Raw genomic sequence first — 26,704 nt, 5'->3', positions numbered from 1 at the left:
TCTTTGTCACAAACAAAATTTTAACTTTCCAAAATAAAAAATAATCTTAAAACGTCAACAAATTTTCAAGAAAATTTCTTTAGGTATTCGAGAACAGTTATCTTGAAGGAGATATTTAACAAAAAATATTTAACCCTTTAATTTTACCAACTACCTAACTTAACTGCATCATCGTTAACAATAAAGAAAAGACTGTAAAGAAATCAAATGACGAACTGTCCTTTGACCTAATCTATCTTAACCCGGACGAAACTATGAATATCTCGTCAATCTCAAAAATATAGTTTATCTCTCTTCACTATCTCGTTATCTGAAAAATATAGTTTCTATATAAGATTTAATTACAAGTAAAACTCCTAAACATAAAATGCATCGCGTACTTACTGTAAAAATGATCTGCAAACCGCCATAAAGGAATTTATCACAATGAATTGGCCGAATAAATAATACAGAAACAGATTGTATTGATTATTAATAAATTAAGAAAATCTGGGAAAATAACACGATAAATAAACCCAAGTCACTGGAGAAGTTGTCCATATGTAAAATTTGATAAACGCGCAATTATCAATTGCGCGCTTGTAGGGTCTGTCCGGAATGGTAGGATGCGGAGAGAGACCGCTGAAACGAGGGAGCTTAGCGCCACATGAAGATATTAACGGTTTGCGTTCTTGAGCTGGTTACTGAGCCAATCCAAACCTTCATACAGACCATCTCCGGATGTAGCGCAAGTAGCCTGGAAAAATAAGTTTTTCAGATTGAACTTTTTCTTAAGATAAAGAAAAATTCATGTGGGGTATGATAAAAAATACCAAGAATCTTCAAAAGGCAATGAAAAATTAATAGAACGACTTAATGTGCCGATGGCAAAATTGGCGGGTAAATAATTCTGGACTTGTTCGCCATAGGTTTGTCGGAGACAGGATGTTTCAGGGACATATTTTAATTACATAAAATCAATTTAAACAATGCTCAACCTAAATTGAAGGGGTTCAGCAATTAAAATAAGATAAAAATATTCGTCTTATAACACTTGGAATCATTTTCACAAACCGAACTTAATAATTAAGCAAAGAAAATATACATTATAAATCGTATTTCAGATCAACTTTTCGTTTTAATGGAGAAACTTAATTCACTCAAATAAACTTGATGAATCTAACTAAAGAAGAAATCCACCCTAAATTGCCATTACTGAGAACAAAGAAATTAGAAAAGAAAAAATGTTTCCCATATCTTATTAATTTTGATGAATGTTGAGAGATAAATCGATCCTTGAAAGTCATTTCTCTAGATTAAATCTTAACTAATCCCACCTCACGAGTTCCCACCTCCTCTTGAGAGAAGAGTTAAACTGATCCCCTGGTTAAATAAGTTTCAACCCCTTGTTCAAAATATTAAACTCACCTGAATGTACCAATTTCTATTCCTAAGACTATGGAGGCCAAGTTTATCTGTGATCTCGGCAGCATTCATCGCGTTGGGTAAATCCTGTTTGTTCGCGAATATGAGGAGGACAGCCTCTCTCAGTTCATCCTCCGCCAACATCCTCATCAATTCATCTCTAGCCTCACCAATCCTCTCCCTAGGGGGGAAAATTCATAATTAGAAAAAACCAACGAAGATAGAGAAAGATGTCACAAAGAACAGGCCTTTAATTTAACCATTTTCAACAGTAACGTAATAGCAGAAATATTAATAAAAAAAAAAAATAATAATTTGTCCTAAAAAAAGAATATTTCACCAAAACTAACAGATTAAAGTTTAGAAGATTACAATTCATTGCAAGCAGGTTTTAGATTAAATAAATTAACTAAACATTTTCTCCATAATCATTAAAGGGAGTGTTCGCGAAAAATGAAAGGGGGTATAGGCTTAATGCGATAAAAAAGCGCGTTTGATCGCTACTAATCTTACTTTTGCGTCTATAAGGAGAAAATTGTTAAAAACGACTAATACCGAAGAACGTAGCACCCATACAAATTCAGAAAGATGCAACATACGACTTAGACCGTAAAAAAATCTATTTAATTTCAAACAAATCATTCAGATATTACAACCTAGTCATCGATTATCTTTCGCCACATTTGTATATCGTTGATTTTTCATAATATGTTTTAATTGTTATGATCTGAGAGTTACTTATAAAAACATTTATTCCTGTTTCGAGGATTTTTGGTAATGAAGACGACATTTTCATATTTTCCAGGAATGTTCGAAAAAAATTTGTAAGCTAAATATTATTTTAAAAAACAAAATCATAACTAGTATGAAATATAAAATATATACAAATGTGGCTAAAGATAAATTGACTATACAATTTTCTCCTTAAAGACGCAACAGATAGAAGATTAGTAGCGATCAAAAGCGCTTTTTATCGCATTAAACCTTATACCCCCTTTCATTTTTCCCGAACACTCCCTTTAATATATAAGCTTATGATAAAAGGATAAAATTAGACATGAGATTGAGATTTTCAGTCAACGAGCGATAAATTTATCAAAAAAGTCGAGTCAATGTATGCTTAATTCTTAAATAAATATTTCTTGAATTGGAATTCACGTATTCTTATGCGAATTTTCTACTTGAGCTAGATCCGAGTATACCCCATTTCCTCACAGAAAAAACGTAGGGTAAATTAAGTAAGGACCTAATTGCAACACAATTTTCAGTGACCCGGACATGCAATGGTAACCTTCGGATTGAATTCGAGCAAATAGTGTCATTTCTGTTTTGAAAATTAAAGATAAATTTTGGCTTCACCGGATCCGCAAGATTTTGGCTTCCTGGATCCGGGTCCGAATCCAAGGGGTAAAATATCAACCAAAAACTGCAAAAAAAACTTTTTACTCCTAAACTCAAATCTGAACTTTTGAAAAAATGAGATTTCTGAATGGTTCATCAAGTTTTAGGATAAAAATATGCAAAAAAAAAACACAGGGTACCATTGTGAATTGAAAGTGTAACTCTTAAAATGGAGATTTACTGAAAACATGTCTACCTAAGTAATTTAAAATAATTTACCGTCATTAACTATGAATATTGTATTTCTTGGCAAGATAAAAATATCAAATTCTATTAATTTGTTAATTTTTAATCCTTGGATGAAAAAATCATGAAATTAGGTTAATAATTCAAGTAAAAAAAATAAAAATTCTCCATTTATTTTTAAATTATTTTTCTAAAAACAACTCAACCGTTCACTAAAAATGTTCGAACCACGGCATGTCTACATGCTAATTTAGAGGAACAAAATAAAATGACACTTTTATACCGGAACGTTGCTTTATGTTATTGTTTAAAAGGAGTTCCATTTATTTTACCCCTGTCGATCGTTTAGTCTGTTAAATAAAAACAAAGTAAATTTCTTAGTTATGTTGTAGTCCAGTCATATACTCTAATACGGGGGTATATTTTCTTTAAAAATCTCCCCCCCCATGGTTTGAGTTTTCTTCGATAAATTAGGATAAAATGATTCTTACAGAAAAATAAATAAAATTTACATTAGATTTACATTTACTACAAGGGTGCTAAAACATGCCTTTTCATGTCAAAAATCAGACCATGTGGGAGGGAAAATACACATATATACAACCGTGCTTTTAGGTGAAAATGTTTCCGGCTTCGAGCAATACGATTCAGTAGAAAATAAAATAATTATCCCCCAGTGGGGAAGAGACACCAATAATCTTCATATATTGATAAGCTTGAACCAGGGGTATTTATGAAAACTAACCTGTCGTTGCTGTCTACGACGAATATGAGCCCCTGGGTGTTCTGGAAATAATGTCTCCAAAGAGGTCTGATCTTATCCTGACCACCCACATCCCACACAGTGAAGCTTATGTTCTTGTATTCGACTGTTTCCACGTTAAACCCTGACAAATACAAATAAACAAATTAAAAATATGCAGATTTCTCCTGATGGCTTTTCTCTCAGATAATTCGCAATATATTTTCCTTATTAAATAACTAAGATTCCAAGATTCAGTTTGTTTGAGCAAACAATGACATTAAAATAAAGCTCGTGAAACAAGACAAATAAAGTTTTCAAGACGACCCGCATAGCTGTATTTACTTTATTAAAATAACTATCCGGAGGTTGCAGATTATATTCAAGCAATTTCTGTGCTGAGCGCTGCAACTATGATACGAATTGCAATGGTGGACATCTTTTAAATATAAAGATTTACACGTGTCACGCCAAGCGCTGCATTTTTTTACAGCTACAATTAATATAGAAGATAGGAGTGTACAGTGCATTTTTTCAAGAATTACACCCCCTCCCATGTAACCCTTCCCCTCTCCACGAAAATTATTTCCTCTGGAATGGGCTTTAAATACGATTTTATTCATTCTCGCAATTTCATCGACGTTTTCTCACCTATAGTTGGAATAGTAGTCACGATTTCACCGAGTTTAAGTTTGTAGAGGATTGTAGTCTTTCCGGCCGCATCCAACCCAACCATCAAGATCCTCATCTCCTTCTTGCCAAACAAACCCTTGAACAGGCTCGTGAACACATTTCCCATGATGAAGAAGTTTGACACAGACCCGAGTCGAATTAACAAATTTCACTCTGAAATAAAATAATACATCAAAACAGGAGTTAATACAGAAATTTAAGGAGGAATGGCGAACGGAATAGCGGAGTCGTGGAGGATGAATGAAAAACTGTAAGTTCTCTGCTCTAGTTTACGTGTCAGTATACTCCAGTATCCGTCTCAACAGGTGTTTCAAGGGTTCTCTCTCTTCTCTCTACTAGCAAGAAGTTCAGCTGTTATCAAGAAGAAAGCTAAAATCTGAGGTTCAGCTCATCACGCAATTATAAAAACAGGATTATAACGTTGATAGATTTAAAATAATTGAACGAGTAAAAGGACAAAACCTATGCGTATGTTCAGAGGAAGTTTAGTATAGTTTTTCCTTTTCTCTTTCTGCGGTTATAATCAAGATTTCCTCAGCCATTTTTCAGTGACAAAAATCCCTATCAATCCCCCTCCCCCTTCCTTGAAATAAGCAATAAAATCTGGAAATGCCTAATTACCAAACAAGAGTGAATAAAATAATATTAAAACTAAGCAATGAAACCTTAGAAAAATTTGACAAGAAAATACACGTTTAAATTACTAACTTTCAAATATAACTCCACAGGAGGTATTCATTTAAATTCCTAACCCCTCTCCCTCCCTCCCGTACTTGGGATCCTTTTACTTTTGATGCGGCAGTGATTCTGAATCCGCATTTGAAAAAAAAATCCAAGATCTACTGATTATTATAACAGAATGACTTTCGAACTATTTTACTTACTTTTTTCCAGTTAATTTTGATGCGGATCCGGATCCGCATTGGAAAAATGGATCAGGACCCAAATACAGATCCAGGTTATTTGTTCAAAATTTAATAAATTTAACAAAAAAGAATTTAAATTTGTCTGATTATTTCGCATAATTAGTTTCTAAAACTTGATGAACCATTCAGAAATAAAAATTTAATATCTTCTTTAACAATAGTTCAGACTTGGGTTGAGGGAAAAAATTCTTTTATTTTTTGCAGTTTTTGATCGATATTATCTAACTTGGATCCGGATCCGTTGATCCGCATATTTTTCCGGAACATTAAGCGTTGAGAGCAAAATATATTGTTTTCCTCTCAGCTTCTGGATAATAATTAGCCCTTGTATCCGATCCAGGAAATCAAAATGTTGCGGAAACTTGTCCCCTACTTCCTAGAACTTGTTTTACCCTCCAATTTGACGAAAGAATCCCAGAAACCAGATTTAGCAACTAACAAAATCAAAAAATAAATAAAGAAGGATGAGAAATAGAGGCACTTCACAACAACTTTAACTTTCATTCAGCAATATAAGGCAGATATTGACAACCCCTGTAAATTTTTTGTGGTAAACAATGGTGCTAGACTAGCAATCAAATCCACTAAACTAGTAATCTTAAGAGAGGGGAGGTATGAACATCATGTATATTCTGACTTAGGGTCCGTCTTTAAGAACGATTTTTAGACCCACCCCCCTCCCCTCCTATCAATTTGGTACATGACCACTTATTTATCAGCAAAATTATCATTACTTTTATTTAATAATTTTAGGATTAGGTTAGGTTGAGGCTATTCCCGGGCCGAGCGCTGCGGCAAGGACAGGCTAGGGGGCCGAGCACTGCGGCCACAAGACCAATTATTAACAGTACTAGCGAAAATTTGATAAAATAACAGTGAATAAAGATCCGAAAAAATAATGCAAGGTGATTAATATTAGCGTGGCTTTAAGAAACACTGATATAAGGGCGCAAAAAGACAGAAATGATGAATATTTTCAAAAATAAAGGTAGAAAAGCAGAATTTGTTTAATTAAAGTTGTTCGAGAAACATAGTGTTTTGAATAGTGAGAAAAGGCTTAACACCTGAGATGGACTTTAATATTCAAGAACTGAAGGAAAGTTGAAAACAACTATCAAAGGCTTTGTACCGTTTATTTGCAACATTTTTTGAGTAGATTGTTAAAACTAGTTTGTAAAAAAGTAAAACTCCCTTAACATATTCTGCCCGTATTTCTTGGATAGCATATATTTTAAAGAACAAAAAACAGCCACACTTATGACATATTGATTCGATGGGAGAAGGTTTAATAGCAGCTGCAGAGACAACGGCTCTTTAAGATAGAAAAGCTTTGAACCATTGTTTCTTTCAGAGTACCAATACCAAGAATGTGAAATAAACCAAAAAATATAGCTTAGCGCTGCTATATAAAACGCCAGATTTGATTAAAGATTGTATAAATGGTCATGTTCAAAATTGATAGGAGGGGGGGGGGGGTTGGCATGNGGATGACACTTAACCTCTATAAAAAGAGAAAACCAAAACCTCTAAAGAAAAAGGAAACCAATGGTAAAATATTTAATTCCCTAGGAATAAGCACGTAACCGTCAAAATGGATGAAAGATCATTTTAATAGACAAGCTCAGAAACTATCAGTAGATAGTTAGAACATATGTCTGAAACTTTCTACATTTGATGAGAGTACATTAAATCTAAACAACTAATTCACTTCCTTCTTGAATTTAAAAATTAGTCCAATTGAATAGTTTAACTTTAGAATACTTCGGATATAACATTATTATTCGATTTCAAATATTCACTAATAGTCACACACACACCTACTCCCATTTTCTGAACATGAAGTGACTCTTGAAACAGCTGATACGAAAAAGAGGAATTTTCCTGCCCTTTTCACCGATTTCTTAATTAACAAACTATAAATATTTATCCAAACCGAAATGCTTGGTTCACGGAAACGATACAAGAGATCTAAAACCAGAGAAATCTTGTAAAATCCAACATATCAAAATTTGAAGCCGGGTACAGGAATGAATAACTTGGCGATCTGTGCCACGTCCTAGCAGCAGCGACCAATAGAAGGACTGCTTTCAGTCACGTGACCATTCGCCAACCAATCAGGATTTATATTAAGACCGAGAAGATTTTCCCCCAGTATTTCTATTTCCGGTTCAGGATTGGACTCGACAAAATTGGATTGAATAAAAGACGACGTTAGATTTTAAAAATATTTAAAATCATATTCGCAATGAAGGAACAAGAGAATCACATTTTAAACGATTTTAAAGTTCCTACAGTGAATCCCAGATATATATAAATACATAGCATGAGTTTTTTCCGATATCGTATTACATATTTGCCGCGCAAAAATGAGTTTAATATTATGGCATGGGCGTTGGTTTGCGGATGAGTTGGATACCTGTTTGAACTTATACCGTCGTTTCAACTATTGTTCGTAATTGAACTATGGTCGTTTGAACTATTGTTCATTTGAGCTATTCTTAATTTGAACTAATGTTCATTTGAACATATTGTTCATTTGAACTATTGTTCATTTGAACTATTGTTCATTTAATTGAACTATTGTTCATTTGAACTATTGACGTAACGTCATATCCTGTTGTTCAAATAAACTAAACACGATATATCGTGTTTATTTGAACAACAGGATAACTAGCTCATTTGATTTTTTTTTTCTTTAAACAATTGACAACAGTATTGACTTTAAAATTTTGGGATTTCAAACAATTTAAAATATATAGTTGAAACATTTATTCTAAATTGTACAAAAATTTTAGTTCCAATGACCAAAAAACAGTTCAAATGAACAAAAAATGTTCAAATAATCTAAAAAATAGTTTAAATGAACAAAAGATAGTTCAAATGATATTAACAATTATGTGGGGTTATGACTTGGTTAAGACATTTTTCGAGCCGAGCACTGTGGCTAGGGGGCCGAGTGCTGCTGCCACATTTATCAAGTTGACAAAGTGATAGGAGATATGTTGGGTTAAGACAATTTATGGGCCGAGCGCTGTGGCTATAGGACAGGCAGTTTTACTATGGGCCCAGGATCACCGCGATCATGAAACGCAGTGAGCTAGGCGGGGGGCTGCAAGGGTGCAGAGCCCCCCCTTGGGTAGAAAATGTTTGTAGTTTTGGTGTGAAAACTAGTATAATTTTTCAACAACATAGTAATTTTAGCTTGAACTTAATGTTACAGTGAAAATTTGATTTTCCCTGGAACACAGAAACAGCTTTATCAAAAAATTGTTTCGGACCCCTTAAACATATTATACAAGATGAAAAACAATTTTTCAATTTTAAAATTAATTCGTTTCAAATTTTCTGCTTTAAGCGTAAAATTGTGAGAGATATGGAAAATTATAATATTACATTACAATATAAATTAAATAATGCTAAACTACCTGAGAACTTCATATTCGGTCAAATAATGCTAAACTACCTGAGAACTTTTCAGATTCGGTCAAATAACCCTAAACTACCTGAGAACTTTTCATATTCGGTCAAATAATGCTAAACTACCTGAGAACTTCATATTCTGTCAAATAATGCTAAACTACATGAGTTACTATTCGGTCAAAAAATGCTAAACGACCTGAAAACTTTTCTCTCCTGTAAAGGAATACTAGCTGAAATGCCCAGAGTTGCCCCTGGAATTTTAAAAACAGTGGAGAAAAAATGTTGAAAAAATCGATTTTCGATTTTTTAGGGTACCCGTGGGTTCCCCCTTAAAAATGTGAGCCAATTCGGCCAGCTATAAAGCTATAGCTATATGAGAGAAGAGCTTTATAATATAGATAAAGCAGTAAGTATAGTACTGTAAAGGAATACTCACTGAACTTCCTGATACGAGAAAAAAAATCCTGCACACAAGGAAATACAGTGTTTGGAATTCATTAAAAAATCATAAGTTTTTTACTGAAATTCTGTTAACCAAAATATGAAATTAAAAGTTTCAAATGTACATATTTATATAATAAATTTAATTCTTTATATATATGTTTGTAAGTTTAATAGATTGTTTTAAAAACATTTTTTATTTCATTTTTTATTTTTAATTAATGTAGACGGACAGTTTAAGTTTAATTGTGAGGATAAATGAAAACTTTTTTTTTGATTCAGTGTTTATTTTTTCTTACTGTTGTTTTTAGTAATAATTATAGAAATGATGATTTCAATTGCAGAGGTAATAATCATTTGTAATTTGTAACATACTTATATTTTCTGTGTAGTCGATTCAATGTAAATCTGGTATGATGACTCTCTCTGAAGTTTTATCCTTCGTAATTGTCTTTTTGTTACCAACAAATGTCAGTATGGAAGGTTCCTGGTTTCTTTGCAGGGACTAGAAACCAATCTTTATGTTCAGTACTGCATGTACTGTACTGTACTATACATGTACTGCATGTACTCAACTGTACTGCATGTACACAACTGTACTGCATGTACTTCACTGTACTGCATGAACTTCACTGTACTCCATGTACTCTACAGTAATCATGTACTGTACTGTACTGCGTGTATTCTACTGTACTGAATGTACTCTTGTACGGCATGTACGCTACTGTATTGCATGTACTCTACTGTACTGCATGTACTCTACTGTATTGCATGTACTCTACTCTACTGCACTTACTCTACTGTACTACATGTACTCTACTGTACTGCATGTACTCTACTGTACTGCATATACTCTACTGTACTGCATGTACTCTACTGTACTGCATATACTCTACTGTACTGCATGTACTCTGCTGTACTTCATGTACTCTACTGTACTGAATGTACTCTACTGTACTGCATGTACTCTACTGTACTGCATATACTCTACTGTACTGCATTTACACTAATGTACTGCATATACTCTACTGTACTGCATATATTCTACTGTACTGCATATACTGTACTGTACTGCATGTAGTCTAGTGTATTGCATGTACTCCACTGTACTGCATTTACTCTACTGTTATACATGTACTTTATTGTACTCACTCTACTGTTATACATGTACTCTATTGTACTCACTCTACTGTACTGCATGTACTATACTGTACTGCATATACTCTACTATACTGCATGTACTCTACTGTACTGCATGTACTCTACTGTACTGCATTTACACTAATGTACTTCATATTATACTCTTCTGTACTTTATGTACTCTGCCGTACTACATGTACTCTACTGTACTGCATGTAGTGTACTGTATAATGTATTGCATATACAATACTGACATCAGTGTATAACAGGATCTTTTTATAAAGTGTTATTTATCATTTTGTTAAAAACTAAGTTGACACATGTCACGTAAGAATAGAGCTGTACCTGAGAGTGTACAAATTCTACGTTGCCATCTATTTGCAAGAAACCACGTTCTTGCAGGAATTTCAGAATATTCTTTGTCTTTCTGTCAGTCTATTTGTTTGCAATGTTTGATCATAACTCAGAGACAGTGCACTGCAGTACAAAAGATGCGTACACCTCTGAAATAATTATCTTTACATTATAATTCTTTGATAACCAATACCTTTGTTTACAAAGAAAGTGTACGGCAGTTCGATGTATAATCGAAAAATTTCTGAAACACTGAGTTTGTTTACATTTCTCCCGAAAACTGCAGACTGCGGTAATCTCTTTTTGTAAACAAAGCCATGATGGTCTGATGTATCTTTCTGGTAAATATTCTGTTTGACCTTTACTCTGGTGTACTGTACTGAATTGTACTGTACTGCAGATGCGTGCGGACTGTACTCTGCTGGTGACCTCACAATGGAAAATCTGCAAGCTGAATGCGAAGCATTTAAACCCAATACAACATGCAAAAAGAAAGAACTTATATTGGAGAAACTTAAAATAAAACAAAAAAAGGTAATTACTTTCTCAATTAATTTTCACTAAAGGGACTGTAGGCTTTATTTCATCTGGCCTCCATTTGTAGAGTGGCGTCTCAGATTCACAACATCAGTTCCCTTTAAACCTTTCTCTTATCAAGTATGTCGGACTTGTCCTTATAATCTACAGAATCCCTTGAAAATGTTGAACACTGTTTTTATTTATTTATTTAATCTATTTATTCGTGCACAATTATAATGATACACTTTAAAAGCAACGAGCTGGAATAAGATATTTACTATGTATATAAATATAGAATTAATATATGGTCGAAAACAATAAAAACAGAATTAGTTTTTACATATATCGTCAATAATTTCAGCTTCACCATCATAATTAAATCCGTCTAAAAACATTTTGATTTTACCGGATTAATAATATTTTTTTTTAGAAGTATTAATTTTTACTTTGTAAAAGTCTCAGGAAACAAATATTTACATTAAACATTTTTATTACTGCTTTGCATTATTTCCTGGAAGTTCCTTTTCTATTCCTGGAAAGTCTAGGTTTGAAATATAAAAGGTTTACACCATCAGGTTGCAAAGATCAGAATAAACTCAAAGAAATTGAGTTTTTGTAAAATTTTTTATAATTTTGCAACCCAATGTCATAACGCTTAGATATTTCAAATTATAGATCAAATAATCTAAGTTTGAAATATCAAAGTTTTACAGATTACGAGATAAAAGGATTAGAAATTTTTATTTCCGGCAAAAACCCAGTTCCTTTTGATCTCTCAAAAATGGCGTATTAAGAGGGTAAAAAGTGGTAAATAATTAATCTGTTAATATTCTAGAAATCCGGAACAAGGATTGTTGGAGGAAATATTGTAAAATCACCTTTACCCTGGATGGTATTGCTAAAATTTATGAATATGGATTGCGGTGGATCACTCATCAATTCAAGGTTTTTAACAATTCACACAAGACCACTGTGTACTGCATGTAAAAAAGTCCATGTATACATTATTGCTTGTCCACACTGCAGCCCACTGTGCCGGTCATGTGCATGTTCAACAAGTTTAAGAAAAATTACACATTTTTTATAATTGCAGTAAACTTTGTATATTAATATGACAGATTTGTCCTAACTACAGCCCACTGTGCAATTAAGTAAATTCATAAAATATTACAGTGTTGCAGTAAACTTTGTGTATTAATATGACAGTTTATGAGAATATGTATTTTTATAACTTTAAAAATAAAACAAATTTGTTCTACTACAGCCCAGTGTGCATGTTAAACAAATTTGTTTGATTTACAGATTCATCCTTCATGCAGTTTTATTTGTATGCTTTACAACTACAACAATACAAGATTTGTCCTAATGCATGTTGAATAAATTCATGAATATTGCAGGTTGTCCTTTCTGCAGACCACTGTGCATGTTAAAAAATTCACGAACATCACAGTTTTGTCAAAACACAGCCCACTGTTTATTTTTTATAAATGCGTGAATATTGTAGATTTGTCCTACTCTAGAACCCACTGTGCATCATAAAAAAATTCATAAATATTACAGTTTTGTCCTAACTGCAGCCCACTGTGCATTTTTATAAATGCGTAAATATTGTAGATTTGTCCTATCAGCAGCCCACTGTACATGTATAGAAACAAACGCAGAATTCTATTGTTCAAGGTATATTCCGGTTCTAAAAGACACACAGTCCAAATCTCAACCAGGCTTAACTCCCCGGTTCTAAAAGACACACAGTCCAAATCTCAACCAGGCTTAACTCCCTGAGGTTCTAAAGAACACACAGTCCAAATCTCAACCCCAGGCTTAACTCCCCGCGGTTCTACAGGACACACAGTCCAATGAAATTGCTACACAGACAATTTCTCAACTTGTTTAATTCAATGAGAACCAAAGCTCTATTTTCAAGCTTACTATCGATCAATGCTAAAACAATTTTAGCAAAAAGTTAACAGTAATTGACGTAATTCAATTCCTCCGATGCTATCTATTTCACATGATTAATACCGTCATATTACATATTTTTCAAGATTAGAGAAAATGTATATGATGCAGTATAAACTATCTATGTTGTACGTACATGTTATAGTAATTAAAGCATGGTGTAATATTTAGAAGAATGACTCAATGCAAAACCCGCAACCCTTTGTCTGTGATTAGAGAACTCGGAGAATAGGATCAGTACACTCCAGGATCCCAGATAGAAAACGTTTGAGCTTAGCTCCCTTGTATTCTAATACAACCTCCACCCCCAGAATATCTTTATCTCCCCGGAGTATCTCAGAACCAGAAAGAACATTAAAACCATTGAGGAGAAGCTCCAAGCTCGAGACCTTCTTTGGATGGTTTCATTACCTCTGGACTGCTTTGAACCACAGGCTGGACTACCAGAGGCAGTAGCCGAACTAAACAGACTTAAGGAGCTTAGAGTTGTACAAAGGATAGATGAACTACATCACGCTGAACGATGGGTCTCTACACAGAATGTTAATCAGACAGGAAATAAACTTTAACAGATATATTTATAATAATGAAATATAAAATGATAAATCCCATTAAATTTTACACTGAGAGATAGACATTAAACTTTATGAAGAAATAGAGTTGGGTAGTTTATGAAACTGGTACTGGGATCCAAAGTGAAGCCTTTGCGTAGACCCTTAATAGAGGAGGGGGCAAAAAGGATTTAAGTCTGGAATTTGTCATTATACAAGTTTATAACATTTAAATTAACAATGTACAACGTACTGCAATTTCACAGAATAGATCATGTTTGCCCACTTTTTGCTAAAAATCTAATTAAACAGGGATTACCTTGGACTTCAGATGAATTGACAAAATCAATGATGGCGGATGGTAAGAACATAACATTACCTGATTCTAGAAAAAATAATTTTACTCTTTTTTTAAGCTGTAGAAGCTGGTTTGGTGTACAGACCGGATATGCTCTGGATACATCCTGATCTGGGTACATCGGATAGGTTTATGTTTTCTCCGGATATACTACTCATTAGGGAACTAAATCATTCTATCAATGGTTAGAAAATAGAAATGCCATCATTTAAAAAGTTAAGAGGTTGCTTTGTATGACTGTGAGTCTGTGAACCTCTATTAGTTGAGTGGCATGTCTGATTCACAATAGGATCTTTTAAAACGTTGCATGATTAAGAATGTTTGAGATATTTATGTCTTTTAATTTAAAAACTGTTGAAACTAGAAAACTATGCTATTTTCCACAATATCGATCAGAATAAGGTACTGTTCTAAATAAAATTATTTTTTTTTTTTCATTTCTCCGTTTATAAAAATCTTTAAAATTACATTGGTTTTATCTAATTATTTCCATGATTTATTCCAAAATTCAAAATGGTTACTACAAAGGTTAGAAAAGGCAGTGCCTTCTTTTACTGACAGTGTACGGCCTGTCTGCCTAGCAGTTCCAGATCTCGTCGACTATCCTCCTTGTCCGGATATTTCATTGGTAGTATTTTTGCTTTTTTTCCAATTAAAACATGGGAATTTAGTGTCATCTTATAAACCGTCTGCAATTTAAGTGGCATTTTCTTTTAAAATTGTTGCTAGGTATTTTCTATCGGCGACCAAGTGGCACCTTCCCAAATGTCCAATTTCCTAAGTGACACCTTCCCAAATGTCCAATTTCCTAAGTGACACCTTCCCAAATGTCCAATTTCCTAAGTGACACCTTCCCAAATGTCCAATTTCCTAAGTGACACCTTCCCAAATGTCCAATTTCCTAAGTGACACCTTCCCAAATGTCCAATTTCCTAAGTGGCACCTTCCCAAATGTCAAATTTCCCAAGCCGCAACTTTCCAAATGTTAGGTTCAGCCTAACATTTATAAGTGGCCTTTGTTATGTATTGCTGATAAAAAATAGGTTTAGAACAAAGCAACTGAATAGTTTAAATTTACCACAAATTCTAATTTACCTGATCTTAACATGTTATCTAACGTCGCAGTCTTAAGTAGACCTTTGATAATTCAACCACTGCTTCATCTCTATAATCAAAGTTTGGATTATCAAAGGTTTACAACTTTAGAATACAAAGATAATTTTACATTTTCAAAATAATTAATTAATTGATTTATAAATATTAATACGAGTGTCGAAAAATCCTGAAAGTAACCTTTTAAAGATGATAAAAAAATTATTTTTAATTTTGCCAATTCATTCCTGTAATTTTTCCTCTAGGATAGGATTGCAGAAGTGAATGAAGCAGGAGCCGTTAAGGGGAAAATGTTGGTAAGATTTAATGAGTATAAAAATGGGAGGGGGGGGGAGTTAAAGGTTTGTATCAAATCGAATTAAGTGAAAGTCTGAAAGGGGACTCAATGTGTAACCCCCCGACTGCCTTGAGTGCACTACACACCACCGTGCAGATAGCACTCCGGACGGGAGCACACATTTTTAACGCCCGTCCCCTCGTGGTATAATCCGGAGACTGGCTGTCAAAATGACTAACTGTGTAATCAACAGCTACCTATCTTGGGATTATATTATGCCTATTCTGAGTTTTCATCTTTCATTCAAAACCCATGAATAACAAGGCACCAGATCAGCCTTGAGCCTCATATGAAAAACCAAGCCTCTTAGATTTTCTTTAACATGTAATAAAGGATTTTTAAAATATTTTTTTTTGACAACATGATTCGTGACTTACTTTGACTCATAGAGTGGTTTAAAAATTTATGTTTTATAATAAAACCTTTCTTATGCAGATAGAAGGCTATTTGGAAATTAATTTCTGATTTTAACTCAGTTTATTTTGTTTTAATGTATAATTAAAGCAATACCCTATTTTGATTTTTTTAGATTTTAATTAATCGTCATGTCAAAATTGATATTTGTTTGAAAATTATTTAAATCTGATACAAATTTTTAGCAAAGGTAGAGTTTAAATTTAAGGTTATGAAATATCAAATGAAAACACGGAATTTTTCTTCTTGAATATAATTTTTCACTATGTACATAGTAAAATTTATTTACGCGCACTTTTCGTTCAGTGTTTGCACAATTTTTTTTTACTTTTTTGGCACGAAAAATTTGCTTCTGGTGGAAATCCTACCTTCTAATAATTGCAGGTTCAATGACAGAAAATTATAAAACACTGTTCCTAACAATACTGACATAATGACGAAAAGCTCCTAACCATGGTGGTGTCCTAGTTCAATTTGCTGTGAAAACTGAAAACAGTGACGTTTTTTTCCTTTTGCTTAAATAATGTTGCACAAAGATTTTGTAATTTGCTATTGTTAGAACTGGCATAGATCTAAAAACGTAAGAGAAGATCTTGGAAATAGTTACATATTTAATAGATCTGAGCTGAAAACTTTAGAATGAGATATCCTTAATCTCGATTACTTAATCTGAGTATCCAATGGACACACTTTTGATTTTCTTCTTAAATCGTTCTTTCTTGGATAAAGTAGAGAAAAAAATCAAAAACCGGTTTTTCAAAATTAGAGAGTCCGTCCTAGTTCTGTATATAATCTTAAATGGTGCGCAAAATTTTAAATTTATCGGCTCCATATACACGACTCATGATTGGTTGAATTTTATACACTTTTCAGGATACAAGTACAAGATTAGGTTAGTCTCGATAAAAGGACAAAGAGAGGATCAAGCATTAATCTCGATATCCGCCATTCTAAAGTTTTCAGCTCTGGACACACATTTCAAAATTCTGAAGAAAAAAAAAGCTACTGTTTCACGAAAAAATTTAAAATTCTTTTTTCTTCTTTGTACAGGGTGGATGTGGAATAATAGCTGGATGGGGAGAAAAGTATGAAAGGTCTGACAACTTCTTAGAACAAGAGTTTTGTTCCACAGTTCCGAATACCTTCTTCCCTGGGCGAGCCAAGCCTTGTGAGAAATCCTGGTCCTTGGAAAACAAGACAGTTGAGCATAATCAATGTATTCTCAAGAAACCTCTTCTTTTAGATTTTGAAACCCCTTGCCAGGTATTTCATTAATTTCATGATATAATAATGATAATGATAATGATAACAAATATAATAATGATAATAATGTTGAAAATAAAATAAAAAGTAAAAACAAACTATACTTTGATAATTGAGAAAAAGAGAATTTAATTTCTAAAAAAAAAAAAAAAATAGAATATCATTTCAAGCTTTGAAAAGCTTATTTTTAAATTTCGTTTCTTTAAGGAGTTTATGCTAGAGACGAACTACCAAAATGCCGTAAACATCGCTAATTGGCCATATGGAGATTTCAACAAAATCGCTAACATTGCTCCGGTGAAAATTGTGCAGATAAAAAATCAGGAACCGAATTTAATGAATTGGAGAGGTCTCTGAACTACATACCGCTGGTTCAAATTTGATTCGCATATTCAAACCTTCATAAATCTTTAGCATTGAATTGGTGGATTAAATGAGTCTTTGGCACTAACTCAAGTTTTCTAATCCCTATTTCTTAGGAATGGGGTAAACTTTTGATATTTCAAACTTAGATTATTTGTTTAACAGAATTTATAGTTTGAAATATCTAAGGTCTACGACATTGGGTTGCAAAGATATAGGGATTAGAAAATTAAAGTTTGAGACAAAGACTCAATTCCTTCAAACCGACAATAGACAGTTCAGCGACCTGGCTCAATTCCTTTAAATTCTGTGCCAGGAAAACCAGACCCACACCTGTAGTACTACTGATTTAGAGGTCAGAATACACTGCTCACAGGCAGCCGTAGTACATTTGAATTTCCGAGCCGGCGGTCCCAGCTTGTACTGTACCTAGCTATATGGACAGGACTAGCCGGTGCAACAAGGTTGACGCGGTCAGACTTTATGCCTCATATACTAAAGGGGCATATTTGCGTGTGCTGAAACAAGAACTGATTATACCCCTCGATCTATTATTTTAAAATCCCTATATCTTTGGAACCTAATGGTGAGGCGAACATATTTTTTTGTCGACATTATTTTTAAGTACTCATCTTGCAGTACATGTCAGATTCAAGAGGGTAACCTTTAGTCCTCCATCTGATTAACAATGAGAAAAATATCGTCATTTGTGTGAAACCAAACAGGGGAAATTATTCATTGCAACAAACTCAAATTTTCTAATTTTTAGTGTTTGCCAACTGATGGTGTATTTCATAACATAATTCATAGTTCGAAATATCTCACTTTTAAGCCAAATTGGATTACAAAGATATAGGGATTAGAAAATCAGAGTTTGTGGCAAAGACTCAATTTTCTTTGCTTATCTTGTAAAGTAAAAACTAATGAACAATTACTTCTTCCTTTTGCAGTGTTTGGAAGTATATACAAAGAATTCTAACGTTATTTCAAGTGGCTTGTCTGATACATGAAAATAACCATTGTGCGTCGTACATGACACTCTATAAATAGAGACTAACTTTAAACGATGACTCACGTGTACCCTTGAAGAATTAAACAATTCTTTTCTACTATATCCAGGCTGTGGAGCGTTTGTACAATGCTGAGAACCCGGACCCAGACTCCAGGAACAAGATTTAATGAATGGATGAGACATGGTTGAACTGCATCTACACGGTTCAACCAATTATTTTCAGCATAAACCGGCGCACCAGAATAGTGGTTGAACTGCATCTTCGTGGTTCAACCACTTCTCTTTAGCTTAAACCGGCACACAAGAGAAATGGATGAACTGCATCTCCGTGGTTCAACCACTTCTCTTCAGCTTAAACCGGCACACTAGAGAAGTGGTTGAACTGCATCTACATGGTTTAACCAATTCTCTTAAGCTTGAACCGGCGCACAAAATAAGTGGTTGAACCACGTCTGTGCGGCTCAGCTACTTCTCGTTATTTATAAAATCTGGTCCCAGGTTCCCTGGGTGGTGTGCTACAAATGTCGATAAGAATGGTAAAATAAGGGAGGTTGGTCTCTGCGCTGATTCATGCATGTCTGAGGTCACAAATATAGACTTCACAAGCATTAACCTGCTAACTCAAGATGAGTGCAAGTACATCTTTGAACTTTCAAAATATTTGGTAAGTCTTAACTNGGGGGGGGGGAGCGGGTGCAGTAAGACGGAATCATAATAGAGAAATTGCAGATGTAAAAATGTTATGCTTTTTCTCAGTAAGTTTGATTCTGTACAGGCCAGCATCTGGCAGACAAGTGAGAGATTTCAACTCCCCACTCCTAATTCATATCTGGCTGTATATGAAATACAGCTGTACTACGGTATCAATAGCAAATGTAAGACAGAATAAATTGAAATCCTGATCCTGGTTTCGTGCATTGAATCCTGATCCTGGTTTCATATTTAGAATCCAGATCCTGGTTTCATATTTAGAATTCTGAGCCTGGTTTTATGTTTAGAATTTTGATCCTGGTTTCATATTTAGAATCCTGATCCTGGTTTCATATTTAGAATCCAGATCCTGGTTTCATACTTAGAATTCAGATCCTGGTTTTATATTTAGAATCCAGATCCTGGTTTCATATTTAGAATCCTGATCCTGGTTTCATGTTTAGAATCCTGATCCTGGTTTCATATTTAGAATCCAGATCCTGGTTTCATATGTAGAATCCTGATCCTGGTTTCATGTTTAGAATACTGATCCTGGTTTCATATTTAGAACCCTGATCCCGGTTTCATGTTTAGAATCCTGATCCTGGTTTCATGTTTAGAATCCTGATCCTGGTTTCATTTTTAGAATCCTGATCCTGGTTTCATATTTAGAATCCAGATCCTGGTTTTATATTTAGAACCTTAATCCTGGTTTCATGTTTAGAACCCTGATCCTTGTTTCATATTTAGAACCCTGATCCTGGTTTCATTTTAGATCCTGGTTTCATGTTTAGAATCCTGATCCTGGTTTTATATTTAGAACCTTAATCCTGGTTTCATGTTTAGAACCCTGATCCTGGTTTCATATTTAGAATCCTGATTCTTCTGATATTGGTTTCCAGTCAGAAATTGAGATGTGTGGGGGGAAGAAGGCTTATCTTCCAGCTGAGCGGGGAGTGTTTATCAAATTAAGGTAAAATAATCCAGCGCCATTATTTTAAAAACATTTTTGCATTAAAGTTGTTTCGCGATCACCTCAACCGTGATTTTGTTCAATAAGGTTATCTATTGGTTTACCAAGTTTGGTTTCTATTAGGAAGGTTTGAAAGTCTCTCTAGCACTCATAACGGACAAAATCAGTTCTGGAGAACAGATTTAATCATGTCTTTAATCTGTAACAAAAAAGTTCTATTATAATACAGTAATGCACGATAACAATGTTTATATATTGAGGATTAAGTACCATTTTAATGGTCCCGCCTTTTCATAAATCAAAGAATAATTAGATGCATTATGGGACATTCAGTACAATTAAACAATATAAGAATAAGTAAGTTATACCTCAATGTAACTATTCCAAGCAATATCTTTTCTATCACATCTTGTCCAAACGTTTTACAATGACTTATATACTTGTTCACTATCATAAGCATTTAAGTTATTGCGCCGGACAAAAACAAAACAAAGAACTAGTATGGTTAGAACCGCAACTTTATTCTGACTGAGGTATAGACTGTACGCTATCCCATGAACCAGAGATAAGAGAGTTACAGAGATCGATTATACGATATTTTCCACAGCATGTTCTATTGTGTACAAGTATTGTACAGACCAATTAGCAAACATCTGTATTCAGGGATATTCAAGGATCCTTTGAATACGAAACACAAAATCTTCAAAAAAAAGACTGAATTCATAAATGTTATGTTTCATGTTTAAAATTGGAATGTTTCTTTAAAAGTTGTAAACTTTACCCCTGAATGGGTATTATGTGGCCGTGAGATGGCATTCTAAAACCCTATCGTAAAAACGTAGCATGTCGTGTTGGGTCAACTTAGGCCTACGTAGCCCACCATGTGAAAGAAGATATGGAGTTGCCTGTACCAGGAGCCTTTCCTCATTAGTATATAAACCAGAGTTTGAGCAGAGTTTATCGAACACACAGAAAACATCGCTCCTTCCAGGGACCGCGCAGATCTAAGCAGGGAAACTTCAGGGACTACTTATCAGACCAATCGTGACCAACTGGTCGCGAAACAAAAGTAGTACAAGCTCTCACGCAAACATCGATCAGAATTTTGCCAATAATTTTCTTTTTTTAATATTAAAGCTAACATCAAGTGTTTTAAAATTACTAAAAAGCATAAGCGAGTTTGAGAGGTAAAATCAAAGGCCAAATCATTGCGACAGCTCAAAGTCGACCCGGTCTTAACATTTGATGACAACTTGCATATCAGTCTGGATCTATGTGATTTCCTCAATTTCCTTTTTTATATTTTTTTAATTCTGAATTTTTATTTCTTTTAAAAAAGGGGGTATCTTGCAGTTCAATCGTAAGAATTAAAATAGTTTTGATTTAAAACGTAGATACAGAAGTGATAAACAAGTAAGGAGTCTTTGGAGAGAGGCGTTTTACACCCCCCCCCCTGATTTGGCCTATAGAGCTGAGATAAGGCAAGTATAATGCATTTCCATAGTCCAGCTTTGTAAGGCCTGCACATTAAAATAAATTAGAGCTTTGCTTTTATTAGTTAAAAGAGAAGGTTTAAATTCTTTTTTTAATTAGCTTTATTAATAAAAAAAGTCATGCACTATTTATAATTTTTCCTTAAATACCAAAAGCAGTTTGACCGTCCTCCACCCTCAATGCATCAAAAAAAAACTTTTGAAAAATTTGTTTGCAACTATAAAGTTGAAAAAATTACTAAACTTGAGCGTTTTTGAGTTATAAAGAAAAAAATCCGTGACAGGATTTAATCAAGTTTATTTCTAGGAAAACCAAAGCAGAGAGGGAACTAGATCGGCAACTTTTCTTGAAATTCAGAGAACTTCTAACCGCCAATAAGGAATATATGAGACCGACCAAGTACAAGTATATATTCCAAGGAAATAAAATGGATCTGACAGGCCTACCTGAAAATTATCCTTACAATTGGTATCTAGGAGGTAGCTTTAAATAGACAGTATAGAAGTAATTTCAAGTGCCTTGTTATTTAGGAGACTGTAGAATGATTTTAAGCGACCCTCCGTGAAAAGATTCACAATTCACAACGGTACCCTTGAACCCTTTATTTGATCAGTAAAATGAAAGATATTGTCGTTTTTCTAGGCTCAATAGTGTGAAAGTGTGATTATTACTTCATGTTTTCCTGCAGTAGAATTGCGCAAGTTACTTTGATACGTACTCTTTGACACTCTAGGATTTGAAAAGGTGTAGTTAAAAACTGCAACCACGTTTCCAACTCTCGACTGCAATTTAATCAACTTAAAAGTATGTAACAATCTAGGTCCCGAGAGTTCTCTCAATACTTGTCTCTAACTCTAATTACCATAGAGAATAGAATATATAGAGAGGAATTAAAAGAATCTCTCGGTATGAATTTTTTCAGTCCCTTTCAGCCTGAAAGGGAGTTCAAAGTGTACAAATCATGTAAATGTTTACAAATTATATGCAGTAGAATACATTAATACAGTATGTTCCCTAGACTATTCATTTCAATTTCGAATTTTTTAAACTGTTAAATAAACTTTATAATGAATTAGGTGAATAAAAACATCATTTGATTTATAGTTATACCGGAAAATCATCGTTTGTAAAGTGAAAGGCATAGAGTCTATATGAAATGATAATTGGTCAAATAATTCTAGATTTTCTATAAAATGATATTCCAGGGCCCAACAGGATATATAGCATAAATATGTGAAGTACACCTACAGTATGAAACAGTACAACAAAATGGCCGTTTTACACTTTTTTCCAGTAAATTCCTCTCTATATATTCTATTCTCTAAGCTAATTCCCCAGTTCATCTTGACTATCTTCCTAGCCTACCCTGGCTATATATACGTCCGTCTGAAACAACGATTGATTCGATACTAATTTATTGATAACAGGTAAATATAGGTTGACCGGTCGGGCCGGTCAGGGTTTAAATCAAACATAGATAATACAGATAGATAAACTATACACTGCTCCTGAATTTACTACAAGGATAAATCACAATATACAACTAATAAAAAAAGACGGTTAGTTTGTGATGAAATACAAAACTCGGAAACTTTCTATTTGAGGTGCAATTTATTTAAACAAAGGAAATTCTGCTCTGGATAAACTCAAAAGAAAAGGATTTCAAATAATTGGTTTCAAGTGCAATTACCAATGATGTCGTAGACCTTAGATATTTAAAACTATGAATATCAAAGATTTACACCATCAGGATGCAAAGACATAGAGATTATTAGTATAATAGAAATTGTGGCAAAGACCTAATTCCTTTGTATATATAAATGGAGAGTCACTTGAGATAAGCTTTACAATTTACTTAAACTATTTATTTTGAAAAATTTTTAACTTTATTTGATGGGGATCGTGGTTCATGTGGAAGTTTTTGAATACAGGGTTACACACAAAGTTTGAATACGAAATTCATTTCGTCTAATTTCTTACATTCATGTTCACCGGCCATATATATTTTAGCTTGCTCATGCTTCATTATTTCAAATCGTTAAACTGCTCGGCCCATATAAGACTGATTTCGAGACAGAATTTTACCCTCAAACCATCATTTTTTAAAGTTTCTAATCGTCATCAAAGATTCAAGGTTTGTGGGTAACCCTGTAAACTCCATTAAGTTGTCCTCTCATTCATTTAAATATCTCTTATTCATTTTTAAATATAATTTCATGGACTTTTCAAATATAATTTCGGAGAATTTTCAAATATAATTTCGGGGACTTTTCAAATATAATTTCGGGGACTTTTTAAATAAAAATTCGGGGACTTTTCAAATATAATTTCGAGGACTTTACAAATATAATTTCGGAGACTTTTCAAATATAATTTAGGGGACTTTTCAAATATAATTTCGGGGACTTTTCAAATATAATTTCGGAGACTTTTCAAATATGATTTCGGGGACTTTTCATATTTGATTTCGGGGACTTTTCAAATATAATTTCGGGACTTTTAAAATATAATTTTGGCTCAATGCTCACTGCTTCATTCAAGAAGCCTTATGACTGCTTAGTGGTTATGCACGATCGTTTTCAAAAACGATGAACAACCCTACTTATGCATGAAAAATTAGCAAAAATTCTCTTGAATTTGAAAATGAGATATTCATGCAAACCTGGGTAGGTATGCTAGAGCTAGATAAAGATTACCTTAATATTTAGGACAAGACAGTTGTCAGGGAGATTCAGGAGGTCCTCTTATAAGAAATGTTCCGGTAATTTATTAATTTTTCAACGCATTCGAATCTAGTTGATATTTCATAATATTTTTTTTATTCTTTATGATCTGAGAGTTACTTTTCAAAACATTTATTCCTGTTTCGAGGATTTTGACAATGAAGACGACATTTTCATATTTTCCAGGAATGTTCGAAAATCTATCGCCAGCGAAATATTATTTTTAAAAAACTAAATCAAAAATATTATACAGTTTTAACTACATGTGTCGAAAAATAATCGATGACTATTGGTTGTAATATTTGAATGATTTTGTTAGTTAAATAGATTTTTTTTACAATCCGAGTTGAATGTTGCAACTTTCTGTATTTGTATGAAAGCTACTTCTTCGGTATGAGTCGTTTTTAACAATTTTCTCCTTACAGACGGATTAGACATAAGTACAATTAGTAGTGATCACCATCGATTATTTTTCGCAGTAAGCCTATACCCCCTTTCATTTTTCGCGAACACTCCCTAGCTTTAAGCTGAGACCTTTAAACACCGAATTGTGTCTATAGTCGTGTTAATCTTTTTTTTCAAGTTAGTTTTATGCATACATTTTCTCAATAGAAGGTCAAAATTTGGACAGGAAATATATAAAAAAAAACATTAAAAAAACTAACCTTAAAAGCCCGGAAAGGGTCGAAAACGATCTATCATGGTTCAGTTTTCCATTTTTTTTAATAAAATTAAAACGAAACTTAAACAGAACAAAGTTTTTAAATGTTGGAACTGTAATTGAAATTTTTTTTAAACAAATCAGAATTGTTAATTTTTATTTGGCGACCTACAATCCACCAAAAAGAAAAAAAATAATCTATTGTCAATATTCTAGACCAGATATTTCAAACTATGAATTTTGTTGGATCAGAAAAATTAGGCTTGAAGTATGAAAGGTTTACACCTTCATTTTGCAAAGATATAAGGATGAGCAACTTTGAGTTTGTGGCAAAAACTCAATTCCTTTATATGATGTTAAAACTATTTAAAAATGTTGAATTAAAAGACAAATTAAGGGTAATTGTCACAATTCAACGTGACACCGAGGTTTAAAATGATTAATTAATTAATAAGAGAATGGTAGGAATCGAGTAACACTCATTCTGCTTATCGCTTAATATGTTTAAAACTATCTAAACATTCAGATTAAAGAGACTAATTTTAAAAAAAATGGATACAATTCAACGTAACACCAGAGTTTATAATGATTGATTGATTGATTGATTGAAAGGTGAACGATAGGGTCCGAGCAACGCAGGTTGGAGTTGTAGCACGTGGTTCCGGTTGTGCTAGGTTCAACCGACCCGGAATATACACAAGGTTAGGTTTTTTAATGTCTAAAAAAAATAATAAATGTCTAATAAAATTTATTTGCTCTTTTCCCAATTGCATTACATTTTGGCGGTATTAGGTATCAATATCCATCTATATATCTATATATAAATTAAACTTGTCTGTCTGGGTGTCTGTTTGTTTGTTTGATCCAATCAAAACAGCTGAACACAAATTTTTTGTGGGACATCACGTGATCACAGGGAAGGTTTATGAATGATAAAAATTTTAAAAAAATGTGTTTTAAAGGTTAAAGCTTAGTAATGTATATACTTTGCTTGTCTGTTTGTTTGCCCAATAAACTTCAAAACGGCTCAACCTATCGGACCCAAATTTTGTGTGGGACCTCACATGACCCCAGGGAAGGTTTATGAATGATCAAAGTTTCAAAAGTTAGCGAATAACAAATTCGATTTTCATTAAGTTAAAAAAATCCATGACATTTTTTATAAAATCCGCGAACTTTCGTTTTTGTTTTACAATGTAGACAAAGAGAAAATGTTCACAATTGAAATAGAAGATGGGTGCGAAGCGCCCTAAAAGCCTAGTATTGTAAATTTCGGTATATTTAAAGTACAAAGCCAACCTTTGTATAAACAACTAGACAAGAAATTAAATCTTCGCCACAAACACAATATTTCTGATTTTACTTACTAATAGTTTCATGACCGGTTTGTCATGACCACTGCAGTATTAATTAATGTTTTTATCATATTATTATGGACAAAAATATCTAATGTTTTCTACACCTAGGGTGACTAGGATTTATGATTGGTTGAAGAAAACAATTTTGGAAAATTCTGGAGGAACTCCAATGTGTTATTTATAAATATTTTTATATCAACATTTTAATC

The 26,704-nt window shown here is 33.4% G+C and overlaps 2 protein-coding genes and 1 long non-coding RNA gene across 3 annotated transcripts; 2 read left to right on the top strand and 1 right to left on the bottom strand.

The window, feature by feature from the left end:
* Positions 1-320: 320 nt before the first annotated feature.
* LOC111702295 (ADP-ribosylation factor 1) lies at positions 321-15,480 on the bottom strand. Its single transcript, XM_023473940.1, has 6 exons — positions 15,464-15,480; positions 4,752-4,756; positions 4,385-4,581; positions 3,737-3,878; positions 1,408-1,585; positions 321-736 (listed from the first exon to the last, which is right to left on the bottom strand). Exons 3-6 carry the CDS (start codon positions 4,530-4,532, stop codon positions 656-658), a joined length of 549 nt encoding a protein of 182 aa, XP_023329708.1. The 5' UTR covers positions 4,533-4,581; positions 4,752-4,756; positions 15,464-15,480; the 3' UTR covers positions 321-655.
* On the top strand, positions 9,455-12,907 carry LOC111702297 (uncharacterized). The gene is made up of 4 exons (XR_002765387.1): positions 9,455-9,559; positions 11,108-11,241; positions 12,062-12,171; positions 12,841-12,907. It is a non-coding gene; the product is annotated as an uncharacterized LOC111702297 (long non-coding RNA).
* LOC111702294 (uncharacterized) lies at positions 14,030-26,704 on the top strand. The gene is made up of 14 exons (XM_023473939.1): positions 14,030-14,097; positions 14,153-14,255; positions 14,623-14,722; positions 15,453-15,503; positions 17,009-17,221; positions 17,429-17,545; positions 17,901-17,939; positions 18,704-18,750; positions 19,095-19,260; positions 20,159-20,259; positions 22,060-22,232; positions 24,462-24,514; positions 25,750-25,838; positions 26,604-26,704. Exons 1-14 carry the CDS (start codon positions 14,085-14,087, stop codon positions 26,677-26,679), a joined length of 1,341 nt encoding a protein of 446 aa, XP_023329707.1. The 5' UTR covers positions 14,030-14,084; the 3' UTR covers positions 26,680-26,704.

The sequence above is a fragment of the Eurytemora carolleeae genome, unplaced genomic scaffold (assembly GCF_000591075.1).
Source record: "Eurytemora carolleeae unplaced genomic scaffold, Eaff_2.0 scaffold245, whole genome shotgun sequence".
Lineage (NCBI taxonomy): Eukaryota > Metazoa > Arthropoda > Copepoda > Calanoida > Temoridae > Eurytemora > Eurytemora carolleeae.
This window is presented reverse-complemented; position numbering and strand designations above follow the sequence as displayed.

Bases quoted from the DNA above. Each gene is read 5' to 3' on its own strand.
- LOC111702295 (XM_023473940.1), bottom strand. From the start codon at position 4,532: ATGGGAAATGTGTTCACGAGCCTGTTCAAGGGTTTGTTTGGCAAGAAG. The intron at 3,879-4,384 runs GTGAGAAAACGT...TGTATTTGTCAG, and splicing joins GACTACTATTCCAACTATAG to GGTTTAACGTGGAAACAGTC. The intron at 1,586-3,736 runs GTTAGTTTTCAT...TTTCCCCCCTAG, and splicing joins GTCGTAGACAGCAACGACAG to GGAGAGGATTGGTGAGGCTA.
- LOC111702294 (XM_023473939.1), top strand. The intron at 15,504-17,008 runs GTAAGATTTAAT...TTCTTTGTACAG, and splicing joins CCGTTAAGGGGAAAATGTTG to GGTGGATGTGGAATAATAGC. The intron at 17,222-17,428 runs GTATTTCATTAA...CGTTTCTTTAAG, and splicing joins ATTTTGAAACCCCTTGCCAG to GAGTTTATGCTAGAGACGAA.